Raw genomic sequence first — 21639 nt, 5'->3', positions numbered from 1 at the left:
AATATACATATATATATGATGTAATAATCAATGAAAGGGATAAAAAAAATCCATATAAACGCTTCATAAAATAAGTGCTTTATTATTAATTTTTGTAAAGGTACATAATTTAAAATTAAATTGTACGTGTTTTGTTAAGAAAAAAATAATCCTGTTTTATTTCTAGGAAATAAAATCGCCCACAAACCTCTTTATAATTTTGGACTAAAAAACACAAAGCCTATTAATAAGGAAAATATCGACAACTATGATTAATATCTGCTATTCTTGTTAATTTAGGTGTATTTACTTAATTGTAAATAGTAAATCCTATGCAATAAACGGAACATTCACTTGACTATTTCAAACCAAAAAATAATTTACCAAAACAGTAGACATATGTGAAGATGTGAAACTAGTGTCAAATATATGTATATATATATATATTCTTCCATACCATACTTGCAATTAAATTCTTTTCATTGATAAGTAAATTTTTAGTTCATTTAATAAATGCGCAAAGATAAATAAAATAAATAAATTTAAGCAGATTTATTTATTCGCAGTATGTCCTCCGTTCCGTGCTTTGGTTTCAGAATCATTGATCACACATGTCTAAAGTTTGAACAACACAAATCCCTTATCCTTCACACAAGTAGCGAGACGATCTATATATAGCTATAGAAACAATATACACAAACCGATTTTCTTATATTTACACAACCGAAAATACAATAAATATTAGAACCTTATACTCTCTGTACAATATCATTTACTTTAATAGACTCTGCTTCCCCTACTTCTAATTTAGTCTTTGCTTGAAAAAAACTTTTTATTTCAATTAGAATCCTCTACATATGTACCATGTCAACCTAACTCAATAAAAACACGTAGAATTTAGTTTTGGACTACAGAGAAGATTAATATGACTGTTTTATTTTAAGTTTTGGAGTGTAGCGTAAGGAGAAGAACCTCCTATGGATTTTCACCAGAAGAAGTGTCTATCGAAATCTATTACAAAAGGATTCCATAAATTGGCAGATTGGCGCCACTATAGTTAAACTTATTACCCGAAATTAACATTATTTTATTCATTGGGATTTATAAATTTGATAAACGTTATAATTTGAAAATAACGACTTTTGAAGGGGGTATATACTTTTCACACTCTGATTCCCTTTTCCAGAGTTTTAGCAAGTACCTTTAAATTACACACTCGAGCTCCAGCAGCGCCATCTAAATTCAATACACTTCGATGACACTTTTTATATACATAGATACTTCTCCCTACCTCTACATTCTTTATTTTTAAGTACTCACTTCGCAACCACAGTCTGTGTAAGAAATAATATATGTCGTATGAGCGTGTCTCATTTGTTGCGCGCTATCTGCACAATACTCAGATGAGGTAAAATATTATACATGCTGTGTACATTTCGAATTAATTGCACAACTTTTATATTCTATTTCAATAATGTTATTAGATTCGAAATATTTAAGAAATAAGTTGCAAATTGTTACAGCGGATATATTTTGTTAGAAATGTTTAACTAACCGGTAAAATGCTGAGAACAGCCGATACTACGCTATATATTCAGATAAAGACGCTATTCTAAATGTAAGGGTAATGAAACGGCGTTCTAACCATTATACCTTTTTAATAGTTTATTTTATATAATTTAATATTTTTATTACAAAAAAAATATGTAAATATGACTGGCGCGTCACTTACGATTAGCCGAAATGTCTAGTATTGAAATATAGAACTTATGTTGGAAGCCGGATAAATCCATGTAGTTGTTGAAAGTAAGTTATAGTGTTTGAAAGTAAGGTGTAACTTTTATTCAATAAAATAAAGGACATTTAAACACGTAACAATGAGAACACGCCTTTTGTCAACTTTAATTGACGGCAAATGATAACGAAAGGTGACCACAGGCATAGCCAGGGTTTATATTGGACCTCAAGAAACTAATTAAGTTGTTTTTATTTATAATAATTACTTGATTACTGTGAAATACCCTTTTTTGAATTTACATTTTTTTTATTTAACTAATAAGCGCTACAAATTTTATTCTTCCAAAAAATCGATTTATAGATTATTTTAGGGTAGAAAACCGGTTTTTAAGGGAGGGCTGTGCCTACCACCAAGCACTGCCTTTATAGCTGGCTACGCTCATGGTAATAACAATATCACAATGAAACTTTTAAGTTTTAATCTGTAAGTAAATTATTGCTATAATTATTCCACGTACTACTAATAAAGCAATAGAAAAGATTGTTTAAAATTAAATTAAATAATTTATTTGAGGAGACTTTTGTCAAGGTTTTATTATTCTAGTATTAAGAATAAACACATTTGTTATATTTCGTTATTATAGCGTTTTAATAACCGTATTATTCGTTAGCAAGCTAAACAAAACCTCATGGTTATATATACATGGTCCAATTTTGATTGCATACTATTACGTCGTGTAAATCTAGCAGCTCACTAAGCGAAGTTATCGACGCTCCTTTTTTCTACATTCCATAGAAAAAAAATGAGCAAATATCACATATTATAGAGATTTTATAGTTCCTACATCCCAATGTAACGCGGCCGTAACGGCTGTAACGGATCGAAGCAAATATTGCCGTCTAACTATGTACATTGCATCGCAATAAGTGCCATCGAGGAAGAAATATGAAATTGAAATAATGTGCACCCATCGGAACGAATGAGTCAAAACGCATTTATCAATTTACACACTGGAGACCGAACGAACGAAATCGGAAAGGAAACGTCCGCCCTCCACACGTCGCGTCCGCGGGGCGCCGGCCGCTACTCGTCGTCGGTGTCGGCGTCGCTGGAGTACTCGGCGTGCAGTCGCGGCGGGAACGGCCCGCGGGTCTGCTGCCTGCAACGTAGGACGCCGTGAGGGCGCGGCGGGGGCGCGGGGCGCGGGGCGGCGGCGGTGCTTACGCGAGGCGGCGGTAGTGGTTGAGCCACTCCTCCAGCATCTGCGCCTGCAGCAGCGGGCGCGCGTGCAGCGTCTGCGCGGCCGCCAGCGCGCCGCCGCTCGCGCGCGCGCGCACCCAGCGCCGCACCAGCGCCTCCTCCTCCGACACCTGCGAGCGGCGGAACGTCATTAGATATTCTAAGGTTTTCTTTGTCCACGGTGGCCGAAATGTCGAGGTACTTATATATTAATAGATATTCGTTACGTGATAATAGATGGCGTTAGTAGTGAGATGGCGATTGCTGGTAGTTTTTGTGCTAGCTCGTCTGGGTACCACCCACTCATCAGATATTCTACCGCAAAACATCAGTACTTGGTATTGTTGTGTTCCGGTTTGAAGGGTGAGTGAGCCAGTGTAAAACCGGCACAAGGGAATAACATCTTAGTTCCCAAGGTTGGTTGGTGGCACATTGGCGATGTAAGCGATGTTCAACATTTCTTACTATGCCAATGTCTATGGGCGTTGGTGACCACTATACCACCAGGGAGGCCTATATGCTCGTCCGCCTGCCTATACTATTAATTGCGATTTAAAAAAGTTAAATCGCGTTACCGTTTGTTATATTTGAATTACATAGAAGGGACTGTTGTTCTGTATTATTTAAGCAATATTAAAGTGTTCGCTCGGAAGCATTGGTTTTATTGTGACATATTGTTAGAAGTGACTTGCTCGGCGGGTAGTTAAGTTTGTACAGCTAAAACCTTGGCTCGTAGTGAATTTGAAGTGTAGACTTTAAAATTGTACTCGAAACGAACCTCGTCACACGTGAGGAAATGTACTGGTAGTAGTTTTCCTTCGGAATCAGTCAGGGGCAGGTACGTCGTGTCCTCGCTGTCTTCTTGTTGCTCTCTGTAATGTACGCATCGAGTTTTCATTTACTTATTGTACTTAACATATGTATACTATATTATTGACGTGTATGTCTAGAGTGAGCGAATAAAATTATTGTATTTATACAACACAAGTACAATAATTGTATTCCAACAGCTCACATACCATCGTACGATTGCTTACTAATGTTTTTCATCATATGGATTGTATAATGTATTTAGATATTATTTAGGCGCGATGACAGTAAATTTAATATTTTATGTAACGTTTAAGTGAATCGTTTCTAATGTAAAAATGAGAATGACAGATTTAATTAAATTTCAACATTTCGAAATAGGAATTTTTCGCATCAATGCGAACACGCGAGCTAAAAAACGGCAAACGATAGGATTCGTAGAAGTCAATGCGGTCTCGGACCGGCAGATGTAGTCGTGTCGCTGCGAGTAGGGCTCCACGGGCACCAAGGCGGAGAAGTGTCCGCGCGTGTAGCCCAGGCACAGCGGCGACTTGGAGCAGAACTCCGGCTCCCACAGCAGCGGCAAGTAGATACCTGCGGACGGACATCTGCACGTTGAGAAATGTCACACTGGTTACATTAACGTTCCTGAAGAGTGGAACAATCGGCAGTCACCCTGAAACCGCGCGTATCCGAGCGCCTCCCCGCGGAACGAGTTGACGACGTCGACGCCGTACACGAAGATGGGGCGCCGCATCACGTGCGCCAGCGCGAACACGTGCAGCTGCGAACAAGGGCGGCGGTGAGTGCGGGCGGCGGGCGGGGCGGGGCGGCGCGGGGCGGGGCGGGGCGGCGCGTCACCTGGTGCAGCGCCGTGCCGGGGCGCGCGGCCGCGGCCACGAGGCGCGCCCACTCGGCGCGCAGCTGCGTCTCCTCGGGCTGGTAGTGCAGCTGCGCGGCCTGCAGGCGCTCCCACGCGGTCCAGCGCGCGTAGAAGCTGCGCTGCGCGTGGTGCAGCGAGTCGGCCAGCGCGGCGCGCAGCACGTTGGCGCGGTCGAACACGCCGTAGGCGGCCTGGCAGACGGCGTCGGGCAGGCAGTCGCCGGCCGAGCGGTTCCACAGCGCGTACAGGCGCGAGCCCAGCGTCACGGTGAGGTGCAGGCTCCAGTTGATGAGCGGCGGCTCCTCCAGCGTGTGCTGCGCGTCGCGGTCCAGCAGCTCCGAGAACAGCTGCTCCTGGATGGCGGCCGGCAGCTCCTCGATCTCTGCGGCGCGTTGCGACGATTCGATTACACCGTTAACTTTTACTAAGTTACTTACTTACTTTACTTTTATTTTAACGAAAAACTAAAGTTGTCGTTTTAAATTCGCGCTCTAAGAATATTTCATATTTAAATGCATCGAAAAGCAAACAATAATACTTTAAAAATAAAGCTATAATACCAGTACGTAGGAGCACTCACCCGCTGGCAAAGAAAATGTGCAAAATTCGTTGATGTACCGGCACGGGAAGCTGCCTTTCTTGTGACGGATACAATTAGCGATGTGACGTCGGATCGCAGTCGCGAGGTCGGGCGCTGGCGAACGAATACAAACCACACGTTACTTAATAATATAATAGTTCACTTCACACGCACGAGTACAATTCAAAGAATTATTCTAATAAGCAATAGACATACCGACGTACGAGGGTGATCTCTTTAACCCGGGCCCGCCGCCGGATATCCGCGAGAGTAGAGTCGATAATATTTCTTGCCTTTGAAATCTGCAAATTAGACGACCGGTTGCCTGATTGTAATAACTATTAATTGATTCTATTTGCTGTTTAAAATTTGATCATCTCAATACTAATAGTATACATCTTTGTCTCTCCGTGTGCGTGCGTGTGTGCGTGCGTATGTGCGAGCTCACCGTATGGCGTGTGTGCGAGCTCACCGTATGGCGTGTGTGCGAGCTCACCGTATGGCGTGTGTGCGAGCTCACCGTATGGCGTGTGTACGAGCTCACCGTATGGCGTGTGTGCGAGCTCACCGTATGGCGTGTGTGCGAGCTCACCGTATGGCGTGTGTGCGAGCTCACCGTATGGCGTGTGTGCGAGCTCACCGTATGGCGTGTGTGCGAGCTCACCGTATGGCGTGTGTGCGAGCTCACCGTATGGCGAGGTGCACGAGCGTGCGTGTGTGCGAGCTCACCGTATGGCGAGGTGCACGAGCGTGCGTGTGTGCGAGCTCACCGTATGGCGAGGTGCACGAGCGTGTGTCCGGGGTCGAAGGCGGAGGCGCGGTCCAGCAGCGCCACCTCGTGCGCGGTGAGCGCGCGCGCCGGGTCGCCGCCGGCCGACAGGTAGGCCTGCACGCAGCGCGCGTCGCCCTCCACGACACCTGCCGACAGACGCACGTGAGGCTCGCCGACACGCCGCGACCGGCGCCGGTGCGACGCGTGCTACACGTGGGTACGTACCTAGGCAGGCCTGCAGCCACACCCAGTCGGTGTTGCGCCGCTTGGAGCGCCGCCCGCCCGACTCCACTTCGTGCAGCGCCGCGTTCTGAGAGTTGCATATGTCGTTGATACCTGAGACGAAAGTTATCATCATAGACGGGTAGATATAATCTTCAGGGTACGGATGGTATGGTAGCGTGTGTGTGTTGACGTTAGGGTCGGTGGGGTCACCGAAGTGGATGCAGACTCACCGGTGGAGTGGGTGGTGGCGGCCCCGCACATGGCGCACTTTAGCGCTCGCGGCCAATTCTCGTATGTACACGTCTGAAACATATTTATTAGTTATAAAATCGGATATAGTCATATAAAGTTTGAAAATATATAAGAATAATATATTTTAATAAAACCTTACCGCACACGACCATTTCGCTACGGACGATGCGCCGGCCTGTCCCTGAGGAGACGATATCCTTAAAGGTTTAAGCCTCTCTGCAATCGCATCTGCTCCTGAAATTTATTAAAATGACTATACTGTTACATATGTTATGTTCGTATAGTTAGGGTATTTGTATATTCCTTTGCGTTGGGTGGTGAACACTAACCATAATGTGGAGCATTAGTCAAAATAATAACAAAAACTATTACTTCCGTACAAAATATTAACAATTTCTGAACGTTTCGATCTGATTGTGTTTTTTAGCAATGCATACCACAAATATCCTGTGTGGGAAGAGCACTTGCTCCATCTTGTAATTTAAAGATGTCCTCTCCGAGGGAAGGTTTAAGGCTGCGACACATAGTGCACTGAAATCATGTATCATTTCTAAATATCAATACAATCGGTTAAAGTATAAATTAATATCTACTCTTACTTCTCTGATATAACTAAAGGCTTACAAGCTTGACAAAAACTCCATAAGAAAGATTTCATTTATGTAAGTGTAATTAAATTCGAGCATTCTCAAATTAAGATTCCAACCGCAAGAGGAGTAAAGACAAACAGACAACTTTGGCATCGAATCGATGCGATAGCATTGGTCGAGGGCGGTCTACGTTGTCTTTTTTTTTTATTGAATAGGAAGGCGGACGAGCATATGGGCCACCTGATGGGAAGTGGTCACCAACGCCAATAGACATTGGCATTGTAAGAAATGTCAACCATCGCTTATACAGCCAATGCGCCACCAACCTTGGGAACTAAGATTTTATGTCCCTTGTGCCTGTAATTACACTGGCTCACTCACCCTTCAAATCGGAACAACAATAACAAGTACTGCTGTTTTGCGGTAGAATATCTGATGAGTGGGTGGTACCTACCCAGACGAGCTTGCACAAAGCTCTACCACCAGTAAAAATCTCTTTCTTTTTATTTCCATCAGGTGAGATGTCTTCCATCTCACCTGATGGAAATCTAAGCTTTCTATCTTCACTCCTTATTCGATTGAAATAGAATATAGAAATACAGTTACTGTGACAGCGCTGCCCAACAACATTGATGAGCACAAAATAAAATACAATTTATCACGTAATTTTATCTCTACAAACAAAGAAAATTATTTTAATGTTACAATATATGTTGCGGTTGTCTTGTCGCAGAAACGACAACCGCTAGAGTAGACGTGTTCTGGAGGCGTGGTTTTGCCTTGGCAAACGTAGCGGAGGACATCCTCCGGCTAGGTGGAGTGGCGATATACGCAAAGTGGCTGACAGCAGATGGAAATTGTGAGCTGATGATCGAGCTCAGTGGCGTACTATCGGAGAGACCTACGTACGGCAGTGGACGACGAAGGGTTGATGATGATGATGATGTGGTCATTAGCTTATAGATGCGATGTAGTAAATACGTCAATGTCTGAATCACGGTTTCTAGATTTTCCATAGTGGCCTTCTGCCATACATAAAAGCATTCTGTTGTTATGTCGTCTTTTCGTCTGATTGTTTTAATTTTTTTTTCATTAATTTCAATGTTATATTGATAAAATATTAAATATGTCGCGGCTTTAGGTTGCAATTGACTCAGTTGTTATTTTATCTATTAATCTTAAGTTAATATTTTTTTTAAAGCCGAGATGGCCTAGTGGTTAAAACGCGTGAATCTTAACCGACGATCGTGGATTCAAGCCCGGGCAAGCATCACTGAATTTTCATGTGCTTAATTTGTGATTATAATAGGCATGATGACAGTATTAAAGAATTAAAAAATAAATGATTTAAGAGAAGAAACTATTTTAAAAGGTTTCTAAAGAATGGTCCCATTTTAATATACTCATTGAGATTATTAAGATTTTTAATAAAATAAAAATATAAAATTCTACAAGCGGCCATTTTATTTGACACACCAATCAGAGCGAATGACGTCACGCCTCTGTGTCTATAACCGTTTTTCTTGAATAGTTGTTGTGTTTACGCGTTTCAAAATTATTTTTGCATCATCTAATTAGTTGAGTCGTTGATTATTCGCGTTTTTGTGAAGAAAATAAAACATCCAAGAACAATGATGGAACGAGGTTTTGTTAAGGCAAATTCCTCTAATTTGCCCAGGATTTGTTGATGTTAGAAGAGTTTCTTTCATTAAATAAATACTTTTGCTCATCTGAACTACGAAATGTGAAAACTTCCTTGTAACTACATTTTCATTTATCTTTAGTGTTATCATAGGTTTTTTTGTTAGCTATATAGTAAGTATAGAATACTTGCATATGAAGAGCCCTAATATTTTTACTAGTAAGAACTTTTAAGACAGTATTGATTTAGCTCCACTAGTACCGAATTTGTGAATTTACCTATTTACGAATACTTCTACAAATCTAAATATATCATAAATATACAGTAAATCTTTATGAATCTCTGCCTCAGTTTGCAATTTCCTCAAAATGTTCTGCAACCATACTTTCTTTTAATTGCTTTTCACATTCTTTAAGAACCATCATCTTTCGTTGCTTACTTATACCTATGTGGTCGTTCTGCTTCTGTAGATTGTTCTTCAATCTGGTTGGCATTCGAATGTATTTTTACACAGAGGAACCGCATACCACTTGTAAAATTTGGAATTAATTTTTAACCTTAGCAAATACGCAATATTTTCTGCCTATCTTCGTTGAGTATAGACATAATTAATTAATATATTGAGGAGTGACGTCACGTGTAGGCGCCATGACACGTACGGGTGTTTTCGAGCGAAATTCAAAATAGGTAAATGAAAATGCAATTATTTGCGTAAATAGTTAGTTTATTACTGAAATAAAATTATTTTCAGTAATAGTAGACGTGTACCCACATTATAGAAGGTTATTTCAAAATCAGTCATCATGCCTATTGATCTCGTGCTTGACGGTGAAGGAAAACATCATAAGGAAACCTGCATGTGTCTTATTTCATTGAAATTATGCCACATGTGTATTCTACTAACCCGCATTGGAGCAGCTTGGTTAAATAAGCTCCAAACCTTCTCCTCAAAACGGAAAGGAGACCTTAGCCCAGCAGTGGGTCATTAACAGGCTGTTACTGTAATATTTTTGTTTTGAACTTTATAAATTATTATCTTAAGGTTACTTTAAGGTTACCTATTCCTTAGTTTTTCAAATTTATTGAAGATTGAATAAAATTCTTTAGTTATAACATATTATTTATAATTCAATTAGACTAGAATGGCTGTATTTTTTTGTCGATTACTTGCTGCTGCTCTACACATGGGCAACTATGTGTAGCTTGATCACATATGAGTCATGCCCAAGATATTGTCCTAGCAAAAGGAAATACTATACCTAACATGGTATATAAGGAGTGAGTACAATAATTCAGTATCTATATTTAATAATTAGAATAATAATAATCGTCCTAATATCATTAATACGAAAGTGTGTAGTAAAAATAAGTTATTTCTTCAAGCTTTATCACAGCTACAATTATCATATTTTGACCTTTCAACTGGATTTTCGATTATGGCACAGGTGAAGCCGCGGGCCAAGAGCTAGTCAAGAATAAGGAATAGATATTGAATTAAATACATCACTAAATGAGATGAGTTTTGTACCATTTCAAAATGAAATAGTAACATTTATCTCATTTTATAATAATCTCATCAAGCCATGTTGAAATGTAAGAAATAAGACTATTAACATTTATTAATAACTTGACCATCAAGCCCATCACTAGAGACCCGATTATATGCAACATGCATGCATGCAACAACACTAGTAAATATACAAGTAGAAGTGTATTAAAACTTGTAAAAAAATTAATTAAATTTAGAAAAAAAAAACTGATAAAAATTCTCATACATCATTATTGTGAAGATGACTACAATTACATTCAGAGTAATTTGATGAGTTTATGAAAACTAAATACGAGATATCGGGTTATAAAAGAAACAGAACAATACCTTACGAGAAAGTGGAAAATTCTCATATGTACACATGTCACACTTCCATTTATTACTACTATCAGTGGGGGCAGAGCTCGCTGTCACCTGGAAAATATTATAGCATTAACTAAATCCTCAAATTGTTAATAATGAATACATATTATATTTGATTTATTTTTTAATTTCTTTTATTTACAATAAAAATCATTACACTCCACCACATTAGTGATACAATTAATTTATATAAAAAAAACTTATAAATTGCAGGTTTCCCTAGATCTTTTAAAAAAAAATTATAAAAAATATTAAGATGAGTGGCTTCAAATGCTAAAGTTTTGAAATGTATCAAAACTTTTTAATTAAAAGTTAATCTAGTTAAATAACAATGACTGTGTATAATCATATGGGTATTTCACCTTAGGGAGCAGTTCTTATTAAAATATTAACCTGTGTAACATTTGTGTGTGATGTGTATGTGGTGGCGTCAACTTGTGCCCCACATTCCTCTCCTTGCAAGCCTGCCTCGTTAGGGGCAGCCAATAATGGACTCTTTTTGCTGCCATCATTTTGCGACTCTTCACTCATTGTACCATAAAATATACAATGTGATTAATTATCACTATTATCACTACGAGGTTCGCATTTTACGAGATTCGAACTATACATTAGTTCTTGTTTGTCCAGCTGCACTAATAACACTATTGTGTTGGTTGTCGAATCTTCATTTGTTCGCGTTATATTTGATGCAGACAGATGCATACAGATGACCTAAAAATAAAAGTAATCTTTAGATTACTAATATTTATGTAAGTGTTTTTTGATAGATGGATTAAACTTACAAGTAAGAATTAAAATATAACGTAAAATATTACAATAAACACTTTCAAGCTAAAAATTATATTCTAATAAGATATTTTGACAGTTCTCGAATGAAGGGTCGACGGAAGTGTTAGATTAATTTACACCTTCAATAAATACCTAACGATACAAAACTTGGCATCGCTCGTCTGTGAATTTTGGCGTTGTTACACAACAAAAATGCATCGCAAGCACTGATGGCCTAAGGTCAAGAACGTAATGCTAGTAAAACAATTTACTCACTCGACGATTTAACAAGAGTGTCAAGTAGAAACCGTTTAAGTATGTTACCTTTGGTAGATATTTCTTTAGTAAAAAAAGACAAAATAAACCGGGGTAGACAGGAGAAAAATAAGAGAAACAATGGAGATAAAGGCAATTATGTTTATACGGTATTTTGACAAATAAATTTGTGTCAATTCGAATAGATAGGTGGCTTGCTAAGTATTTGTCAATGAAGTAAAAATTTTAATCACTGCATTGGATGCTATTGGGAATTACTTTTATTTATAACCAATCGCTTTACAGTAAAAGACAAGCAACCAATCATAGTATTCTACTCCTGTTTTTGATGCAAAATTTTGCAAGATGGCGAAAGTCTCTAAAATGCAGATTATGCGAGTCTACTTCATTTTTTAAATTTTATCCTACATATTGCTTCAATTAAGTACTATAATTATAATATTCAAGATAATGCAAAATATAATTCATAAATGAAGCTACAGTCTAATCAATAACACTCTTAATACATTTTAATGTAAGTATAATATAATTGCAAAAAATTCTGAAGGTATTTTTCTAAAGTTAACGATCTGAAAATGTATTTTCCCGTAAAAATGATTAGCAATCCCATCTGAATCTAGTAAGTAATTTCGAAGATATAATTATGTTAAAGTACATAATAATTAATGTTTCATGCATAATATAATTGCTAAGATATTATAATTTTTTTATAGAAATTAGCGTAACTACTTAGTAAATGGATATTATTAACGCATTTTTTAAATAGTTTTTTTAGCAGGTGTAGTAGATCTTAACAGTTTGACTGGTGGTGTTCTTGGCACTACAAAAAGATTTGTATTATGCATCGACTGCGCTATAAGTTATAAATTAAGTTCATTTAAGGTTAATAATATTTTCAATTTATATAACCTATATTTAGTCATTATATTTCTCTATATAGGGGACAAATTGAAAAACCATTTAATTATGTGATGAGTATGGTAAAATGCTGATGAACAAATTAAAATATATATATATATATATATATGCCTGTGCCTTTACTTCACTGCTTAGTGGGATCTCCTTAATTTCTCATACTTCGTATTTCATAAACCTTCAAATTAACTATCTTTGACAAATAATAACAATATATTTGTATTATTATAATTCTAACTAATTTTTCAACATTATTATTAAAAGTGATTTGCTTATTAAGTAATATATTTGCTTAAAACCACTTTTTTTCTTTTTCAGGTATTATATAGTTTTATTTGAATCAAATAAAAATATTGAGAATAATAATATAAGGAGACAAAGGAGCATTCTGTGTGGAAATAGCTTAATACCTACTAAGTCGTCAACTTTCCTAATAAAAAAAATTGCAATTACTTGTTTATTGATAAATGCCAAGTGGCAACTGGCAACACATTTTCCAGATTTGTGTGCGCCGGCATCGCACGTGAACGTGTCGCAAAAATCTCAATAAATTAGTGAAATCACTATGTCGGACGAATATTTCTATGGTAAGTAATATTCATCATAATGTTCTGAATTATAATATACTATTATTTACTTGAAAATATTAGTACTTCACTTCCATAACGATGTTTAAACTCGCGTACAGCTTTGACACCCGGCTACTTCGCCATTTTATTTCACAATGAAATTTTACTTGAATAAATTTATAATTGTTATAGTTAAAGCTCATACGTTATGGAGACGCTTTCAATACTATATAAAAATGTAACAGTATCTATAAAATGTGAAGAGTATTTATTGCCGCCATTTCCCATACTGATAATTTTAATCCTAATATTATAACCCTGCAGAAAAGGCGTGTTGATTTTGAATATTATATTTCCTTTCATTTGAAAGTTTCATAGTTTGTCTCTAATAGTATTGATTAGCATGAACAGTATATGATCTCATGAACGTGCGTTGTAGGGAGTCGTCCCAGTTGGGCGCGTAATTTAAAAGTATGGCGTCCAAGCGTCTTGGTATAACCGTTTACATATATGTCTTGTTATTGTTATCTTTCAAAACAATTTATTCATTTTCTTTAAATATTAACGTTTTGTTTGTTAAAGGTTACATTGTATATTTGCGAATCAAACAAGTTATATATATATATATATAATATGATTGTTTTTCCAGGTGTTACCCTTTCATCTTCACATAAGTCTGAAACATGGGACCCAGAGGCAAAGGCAGAATACCCCCGCAGTAATAAGTTACTGATCCGTCAAGCCTTGCTCGGTCCTGATGCCGTGACCGATGAGCTAAATGTTGTGCAGGTAATTACTTGTAAATCCGAAAGTTAATGGTGTTAACTCTAAATGGTAATTAGTAAAGTTTATATACGATTATCAACTAACAATGCCACTAGTTTTATATCAAAATGATGATCAAATCACCAAGCTTGTTTGAATGGCTCTGCAACATCGTTTTGATGCGGCTTAGCCTACTTTGATTGCTTGAGGCATTTGTCTGATTGATATAATTCTTAAATAATATTATAGTGCAGGAGCTTTGTTAATTTTGACAACTAGACAAAAAGTAAATTAGATTGCCAATTCATTTGAATGAAAAAAATTTTTTTTTGTATAGTATACATTAAATAAAATTGTAAGCTAATCAAATTATTGTAATTTATAAACCCTGACAGTGGGTCATAATATGCTTTAGGGTGTCAATTTTATGTTATTTTGTGTTACCTGTGTTGCTTAGTTTTGAAAGTGTCAGATGATTGCTACTATAAATATCAGTAAATTGTTGTTTAAGTTTGTTATAAACTGATAATGTATTGTTTCAATAATGTATTTGTATACTTTTATTTATTTACCTATGTTCTAAACCTAGGTGGAGACAATGTGTCTTCAGGAGTCTATCAAAATTCCGGTCGCTATTCTCAAAGTTGGAGAGACAAGACAAGCACGTCTTGACATTGAATTTCCCGATGCACCAGTCACCTTCACACTCATACAGGTATACATACATTAATTACTTATTTATCTAATGAACAAAAATAAATTAGTATAAAGGTTAAAAAAGCAGCACTAATTTGACATTTTAAAACTTTGGAAAAATATGTATTACTTAAAAATTGAAGACTTATTTGTAACAATTTTCACATAACATGTATAGATTGTAGATGCTTAAAAATCTTGTAAGTACTAGTTTTTAAGACAAAATGAGGATATATGTCAGTGAAATACCAAATTTTTGTGTTCAACATTTCAATATGAAATTATGTTAACAAACTTAAATTATTTCACACTGCTTTTCTTTATAATATATGTTTAAATGATGATAAAAATAACCATTACAAATGAACAGTTTTGTTGGATCGTTTTGATCTAACACTACTTTCAGGTGATTTTTGGAGGCATTTGTCTGATTGAATAAAATAACTTTTAAAACTTAACCACTCCAGGCAGATTTAATATTACAAATAACTTATTATATAGGGTTCAGGGCCAGTGCATTTGATTGGACAGCATCTACTAGGTGCTTTGGTGGAGGAGTTTGAGGATATGGAGGAGATGGAAGAGGAGATGTTAGATGAGGAGGAAGGCGAAGACTCTCAGTTCAAGGTCTGTTGATAATTATTAAACATAGAGTCCAAAATTATCGAAACATTAACAATCGTTTAATACTAATATGTAATAAATAGAAACAAGGATCATACTTTTTTTAAGGTTACCTATTGTTTGATTCTTACCCGTGCTTGATATTTTGCAACATCTTTATTTTTACATGTTGCAATTAATTATTCAGTAGATTACTAAATTTACAGGAAGATGAGAATAAACGGAAAGCAACATCAGGCAAACGCAAGACGAATGAGGTACTGAAAACCTTCAACTAATAGAATATAAAATCTCTTTGACTCCACATGTCTAACAGAGGGAAAAGGGCCTGGGGCCCAATTTTGCAAAATTATGACAGCAAGTACTAAGATTTTGTTACAAAATTACTTGTTACAAATATAATGATATTAATACTGCTGTCATATTTTGGTATGACTGGGCCATTGTTTCAAAATTGATAATGTTATAAAATATATGTAACCTGAAATTGGCTGTAGGTTTTCTGTACTCATTCAATGCCCCCTTTACCTTCTGATAGCTTGAATAATGAATAGGTAATTTATATGGTAGTTGTTATCAACTATTATAAATTATACATAAAATTAAAGTATTTACATTATCTTTGCTTCACACTAAAACTCAGGATATGAAACAAGTATAAAATATCGATTTTATTTTATTTTAGGATGAAGACGACGAGGAGGGCGAAGGGCCAAAAGGCAAGAAGGCGAAAATGTCAAACAATGCCAAAGGCAAAGCCCCATCGCCCAAGAAGAATGCTAAGAAGTGAACCGCCTGTGTCCACCCCGCCCCGCCCGTGCGCTGTCCTACCAGATAGATCAATTCCACAAAGACTGACAATTCATCCTTGATTTTATATCCATTCTAGGTAATCCGTTTCTTGTCACTAAGGATTGGAGGATAATTCGTTCGCCATAGCCAAAGTCAGTGCAGAGCCGGTGCTGCGCACGGCGGCCGCGGGCGGGCCGGCGCCTCCGTTAGTTGTAACTACATAGTGTGGTAATTCTGTCTAGGTTAGCGTTGTATCGACTCGCGTGATTGAGAGAGTGGACGTGTGTACATGTTCGTGAATGTTTTACCGGTCGAGGTATCTGCATCTATTGAACCGACCTGTGGTTACTTACGATCGAGTGTGATTTCTATATATTTTTTTCTGAACTTAATTTTTTTTCATTCCTTACTGTGGTATAGTGTTATTGATGTCAAATTTATTGATAAGTAAATTCACAGATGTATTTTTAAGTTAAGACGTAAGTATAATCAGTGTATGTTTAGACATTGATCATTTTGTATTGAGTAGTGCCGGTCAACATGTAATTGAATTGCTAACGATTTCTCATTTCAGAATGAAAACTGAATAATCTATTATAGTTTGTTTGTACATATACATATAAAAGCATAAGAACGGTAACAATAAAATAAAACCATTTCTAAACATTCTCTTTCTGATTTTCATTCCATCCATAATCCTTACAATAATACATTTATTTTATTTTGAAGATGAAGTCAGCAAAAGTATGAAAACATTGATAAATTTTACTTTAGGTTTCAAAAAACTAACATACCATCTCTTTGGCAAGTGTTTAGTTATTTGTAAATATATATATCTATGAGTTGTAATTTTTCTTTAACTCGAGTCAACACATTTTTAACAAAATATAATATACATTAACAATAGTTTAAAAGCAGTGTGACAAGATCATACTGAATTATTACCCTCCATTTGGCTACACAGGTGGGTATGAGTGGCTGTCATTTTCTGTCTAGTAAAGCTTGTAATATTTTATTTCTTTCTCTTTGTATGCTATTTGAATCTTCTATTACTTTTACAAGTTTCTCAAACTTATCTTTGTCCTTTGTATCCTGGTTGCGAACAAGATTTCTTATTTCTGATACAGTCATGTTGTCTACGTTACATTTATGGCTACATTCCTTCTTCAAAGGCTTTGGTTCATCATAAATTTGTTCAAAATATGAGTAATACGGCCAGCCATTATCTTTACCTGTCTCTTTTTTCTTTTCAGCTAGCCTGATAAATGTCTGTTTTAAATTTCTAAATTTTTTGTCACATTCCTCAGGAGATAAACCTAATTTTGGCCCTATTTGCTTCCACAATGATCTCTTTTTTATTAATGGATCTTTAAATTTATGTTTATTGTCAATGTAAAATGCAAGTAATTGTTTAACATAATCCTGTTCAAGAGGTTTATATATTACATCTGGTCTGTCTTCATTGATTGTGTAAGTTTCGGTTTCAAAAATTGAAACAAAATCTTTATAATACCGCCATTTTGTCATAGACCTGCCCGAGTCTGCTCTCATCTTTAATCTAATATATGTTTGTTTTAAATTTCGAAACTTCCTATCACAGTTACTAGATGTTTCTCCAATTTTTCTTGAAATTTCCTTCCACAGTTCCTTTTTTTGATACTTGGGGCTTTTAAATTTATGTGCAATCTCTGAATATGCATTTATTAGTTGTCTAATCTTATTTCTATCCCAAGGACCTATATCAGGACTGTAATTATAAAATATTCTTTCAAAGTAATGGTGATAAGGCCATTTAATAAGCTTTCCTGATTCACGACTTCTCTCTAACCAATTAAAATAAGTTCTTTTTAAATTCTTAAACTTATGATAACAATTATATTCTGTTGTATTTAGTTGAGAGGCTATGTCCTTCCAAACATCTTTTTGTAAATAATCTGGACTACGGAACCTGTTAATATTTTCAATGTAGAGAGTTAGAAGTCTTCTGACTTTAGAATCTTCCCATGGTTCTAAAACAGCTGGGGATAATGATTTACAATCTTTAAATACATCTTCGCAAATATTAAAATGTACCCATTTAATTTCTTTGCCCAACCTTTTCTTTTTAAACAATCTAATATATGTTCTCCGAAGGTTATTATATTTCTTGTCACATTCCTCAGGACTAGTTCCTACAAGAATAGCTACTTCATTCCATAGCATTTTGTCATTATGTGGGCATTTAAATCTATTCTCTAAACAGAGACTGAGTAAGAGTTTTATTTTGTTTCGGTCCCAAAAAATATCTTCATCTTTAGTCAAAGCACTTTCTTTATTACAATTTTTCTGAATTTCTTCTTGGGCTGTAGCTTGAATGTTGTCGACATGGATATATTGTCTATTATCAATAGTATCTACAATATATCTTGCTTCTTGTCCTGGAACTGTAAAAGAAAGGCCAAATTTGTTATTGTACATTATTTATCTCTTAATCATGTATAAAACCTTGTAGTTAATTTTCAAATAACTCTTACTCTGGGGATTTTGAATAGTAAAATTATTACTACTAAATATAACGTTGCTTTGATCTTCTCTTACAACAAACCAGTAACTTTGGTTATGTTGATTATTAACTTCCATTCTAAGGCCACTGGTAAATATTCAATACAATATACTTAAATACACAGTCACCGATGGTTTATTTACAAGTTATTCCCAAACAATAACATAGATAAACAAATGAAAAATTTATGTTGGAAAGCGCTTTGAAGCTATTTTCGCTTTAGACGATGACAGATGCAATTAGTGTTGTCAGACGAATTGCAAATCCAAATCATCCAAAAATATGTAGGTAACTGTAAGCATTTGCTTAAGAGATACTTAGGTAATAAATACGTTGATTATATTTATAAAAATATTGAATTAACAGTTATATACCGCTAAAATAAATACAACAAGCCGCAAATAAACAAAAAAATGACCGTGAAAGCACTACGCTTCGCCTCACAACTCAATTAACTCAATTATTTATTTATTAAGGATCTCCAGCAAAGGATACACACTTACTTTTTACTGGTGGTAGGGCTTTGTGCAAGCTCGTCTGGGTAGGTACCACCCACTCATAAGATATTCTACCGCAAAACAGCAATACTTGATATTGTTGTGTTCCGGTTTAAAGGGTGAGTGAGCCAGTGTAATTACAGGCACAAGGGACATAAAATCTTAGTTCCCAAGGTTGGTGGCGCAATGGCTATAAGCGATGGTTGACATTTCTTACAATGCCAATGTCTAAGGGCGTTTGGTGACCACTTACCATCAGGTGGCCCATATGCTCGTCCACCTTCCTATTCTATATAAAAAAAACACGAGTATATTACATTGTGGAATAATATTTTAAAATATATGTGTTCCTTCAATTTTTTACTAGTATCTAAAAGTCTTACCCAATATTTTGAGTACAGGTGTTCCTTGGTCGTCGCGAGCGTCAGGACCAGTGGTATGATTCACCTCCATTAGCCTCGTCCAAAGAGTATACAATCGCTACGTCTTACCGCCTCGTCACTCGTTCTTTGTAAAAGTGGATTGCACAAATACGAAATACGAAGCTCCGTAACCTTCAATCAAAAACAAAAACGTACAAGATAACAAACAAAAATGGTTTGCGTTTGAAGCAATATCAAACTACCTTCTTAACTAAATAATAACTTGAACCTTATTTTAAAGTTAGTGATACTTAAATGGTATTTGATAAGCGCGTAACATTTGATTTGTTAAAAATTTGTTTTCATAAAAATAACGGTGTTGTTAGTTCTTTCAGAGCAATTATGTTTAAAAGTATTTTCTTTTTGTATCTATACAATGTGTAAAACAAAACCCTGTCCGACCCGAAAAGGGGCATATAGGTGTGTTATAGACATTATTAACAAAATATTAAAAATCAAATATCCATTAATATAATAAAGTTATTGTAATTTAAAATGCACATTTTAATGCCCTAACTCCCCAAACATCAAGCAATTTTTTTGAAATATGACACCACAAGGGCGGCTCCTTTAATACTCTTTAAAATACCACTGGCACGTGTGAGGGTGTGTCACGCTAGGCTTGGAGTCGACCGGTGCAGCATATTGTCTGCAGACTAAAATATAAAACGCACAAATCACACAGCTCACACTCAGTAAGCGGTCTGAGCCACTTGGACATTAATTACCTTTTCCAGGGAAACATACAATACTTTACTTACTTACTTACTTTACTAGGACACATCAAAAAAGCTCTTTTCAGAGCTGCATAAAATTCAGTTTCTTACTACTAAAACCAAAGTTTAGCAACAGCTGATCAAAGATCAACTGCTATCATGACCTCATGTCCTCGCTACCCGATAGGTATAGCCCATTCCAACCCAGTGATGATAACTCCTACAGAATATTCCCCCTAGAACCTACTTCAAATTTTTTTTTTTTTATAGAATAGGAAGGTGGACGAGCATATGGGCCACCTGATGGTAAGTGGTCACCAAACGCCCTTAGACATTGGCATTGTAAGAAATGTCAACCATCGCTTATAGCCAATGCGCCACCAACCTTGGGAACTAAGATTTTATGTCCCTTGTGCCTGTAATTACACTGGCTCACTCACCCTTCAAACCGGAACACAACAATATCAAGTATTGCTGTTTTGCGGTAGAATATCTGATGAGTGGGTGGTACCTACCCAGACGGGTTTGCACAAAGCCCTACCACCAATAATTCCCCTAAATGTCGATTAAAATCCCCTAAATTTTTTGTTGTACACTTGTATTGAGAGGTAATTTCAAACACAAATTAAAAATATATTCATACAAGTATAAAATTGCTGTTGTATTTATGCGGGTGTATTTTACACATTTACATACTTTAATTAATGACCTAATAATATTAATGATGATAAAAATGAAATTAAACGATTTTTATTTTTCATTCAGTGACCAGAAATCGAAGTCCGGGTCTCCTACGTGTTGTACAAGCACGCGGTATAATAGCTCAACGGGAGCTTTTATTTAAATCTCAATATATTATAGTTTTTTGATATTTCAGCTATAGTCACGCTTGGAGCTTATATTTTGTTTACTTTGTTGGTTGGGTTCGAGACTTAATATTAATTTTACAGTCTTGCACTTTTTTAAGGAAAAACAAAAAAAATCTTGAATAATAGACCCCCTAAAATCCCCTTAAAAGTACCCCTACTAAAATGTACCCCCTAAAAGTCTTGAATTCCCCTAAATTTGGGGTGAAAAACCCCCAAGTTGGCATCAATGTTCCAACTACAACAGGAATAAACCCAAATAAACAATATTGACACCGATATCATTGATTACGGATATCATAGGTATCTTGAATAATCTATGATATTCACTATGGGTTCGCGAAAAAAAGGCGTTTTCAATATCCGCGAAGAGTTATAATCAGAACTTCGAAAGTAAATTAATGTGGTTATAACTAGTTAAGTGGAATAGTGTTGTATTATAAATAAAGGTAAATGAATCAAGGATTGCTTATAGTGCGTAATACAGCAGACCAATTAGAAAATTGGATGTAATTTGTAAATGTAAGGTTTGTTTACCTTTATTTTTACTTTTTCTGATTCTATTG

At 36.1% G+C, this 21639-nt stretch overlaps 3 protein-coding genes across 8 annotated transcripts; 1 reads left to right on the top strand and 2 right to left on the bottom strand.

Moving 5' to 3' along the window:
• Positions 1–57: 57 nt before the first annotated feature.
• On the bottom strand, positions 58–11871 carry LOC126778349 (ubiquitin thioesterase trabid). Of its 5 annotated transcripts, none has more exons than XM_050501857.1 (16): positions 11670–11871; positions 11016–11336; positions 10587–10673; positions 6916–7009; positions 6618–6712; positions 6457–6529; positions 6227–6337; positions 6000–6147; positions 5446–5531; positions 5230–5343; positions 4628–5031; positions 4442–4550; positions 4228–4360; positions 3735–3828; positions 2942–3087; positions 58–2876 (listed from the first exon to the last, which is right to left on the bottom strand). In XM_050501857.1, exons 2-16 carry the CDS (start codon positions 11151–11153, stop codon positions 2801–2803), a joined length of 1908 nt encoding a protein of 635 aa, XP_050357814.1. In that variant the 5' UTR covers positions 11154–11336; positions 11670–11871; the 3' UTR covers positions 58–2800. The 5 variants fall into 5 exon arrangements, with proteins under 5 accessions (XP_050357814.1, XP_050357815.1, XP_050357817.1 ...); XM_050501858.1 differs by having other exon boundaries at positions 11718–11871; XM_050501860.1 differs by having other exon boundaries at positions 11759–11871.
• A 1158-nt stretch (positions 11872–13029) lies between these two features.
• Positions 13030–16701, top strand: LOC126778351 (nucleoplasmin-like protein). Of its 2 annotated transcripts, XM_050501863.1 has the most exons (6): positions 13030–13171; positions 13803–13942; positions 14508–14633; positions 15116–15241; positions 15445–15495; positions 15924–16701. In XM_050501863.1, the coding sequence occupies exons 1-6, from the start codon at positions 13150–13152 to the stop codon at positions 16026–16028; spliced, it is 570 nt and encodes a 189-aa protein (XP_050357820.1). In that variant the 5' UTR covers positions 13030–13149; the 3' UTR covers positions 16029–16701. The 2 variants fall into 2 exon arrangements, with proteins under 2 accessions (XP_050357820.1, XP_050357821.1); XM_050501864.1 differs by lacking the exon at positions 15445–15495.
• Positions 16228–19011, bottom strand: LOC126778350 (uncharacterized). The gene is made up of 2 exons (XM_050501862.1): positions 18544–19011; positions 16228–18453 (listed from the first exon to the last, which is right to left on the bottom strand). The coding sequence occupies exons 1-2, from the start codon at positions 18647–18649 to the stop codon at positions 17012–17014; spliced, it is 1548 nt and encodes a 515-aa protein (XP_050357819.1). The 5' UTR covers positions 18650–19011; the 3' UTR covers positions 16228–17011.
• Between the last annotated feature and the right edge of the window lie 2628 nt (positions 19012–21639).

The sequence above is a fragment of the Nymphalis io genome, chromosome 25, assembly GCF_905147045.1.
Source record: "Nymphalis io chromosome 25, ilAglIoxx1.1, whole genome shotgun sequence".
Taxonomy (NCBI): domain Eukaryota; kingdom Metazoa; phylum Arthropoda; class Insecta; order Lepidoptera; family Nymphalidae; genus Nymphalis; species Nymphalis io.
The sequence above is the reverse complement of the archived record's forward strand: the minus strand, read 5'-3'. Positions and strand labels throughout refer to the sequence as shown.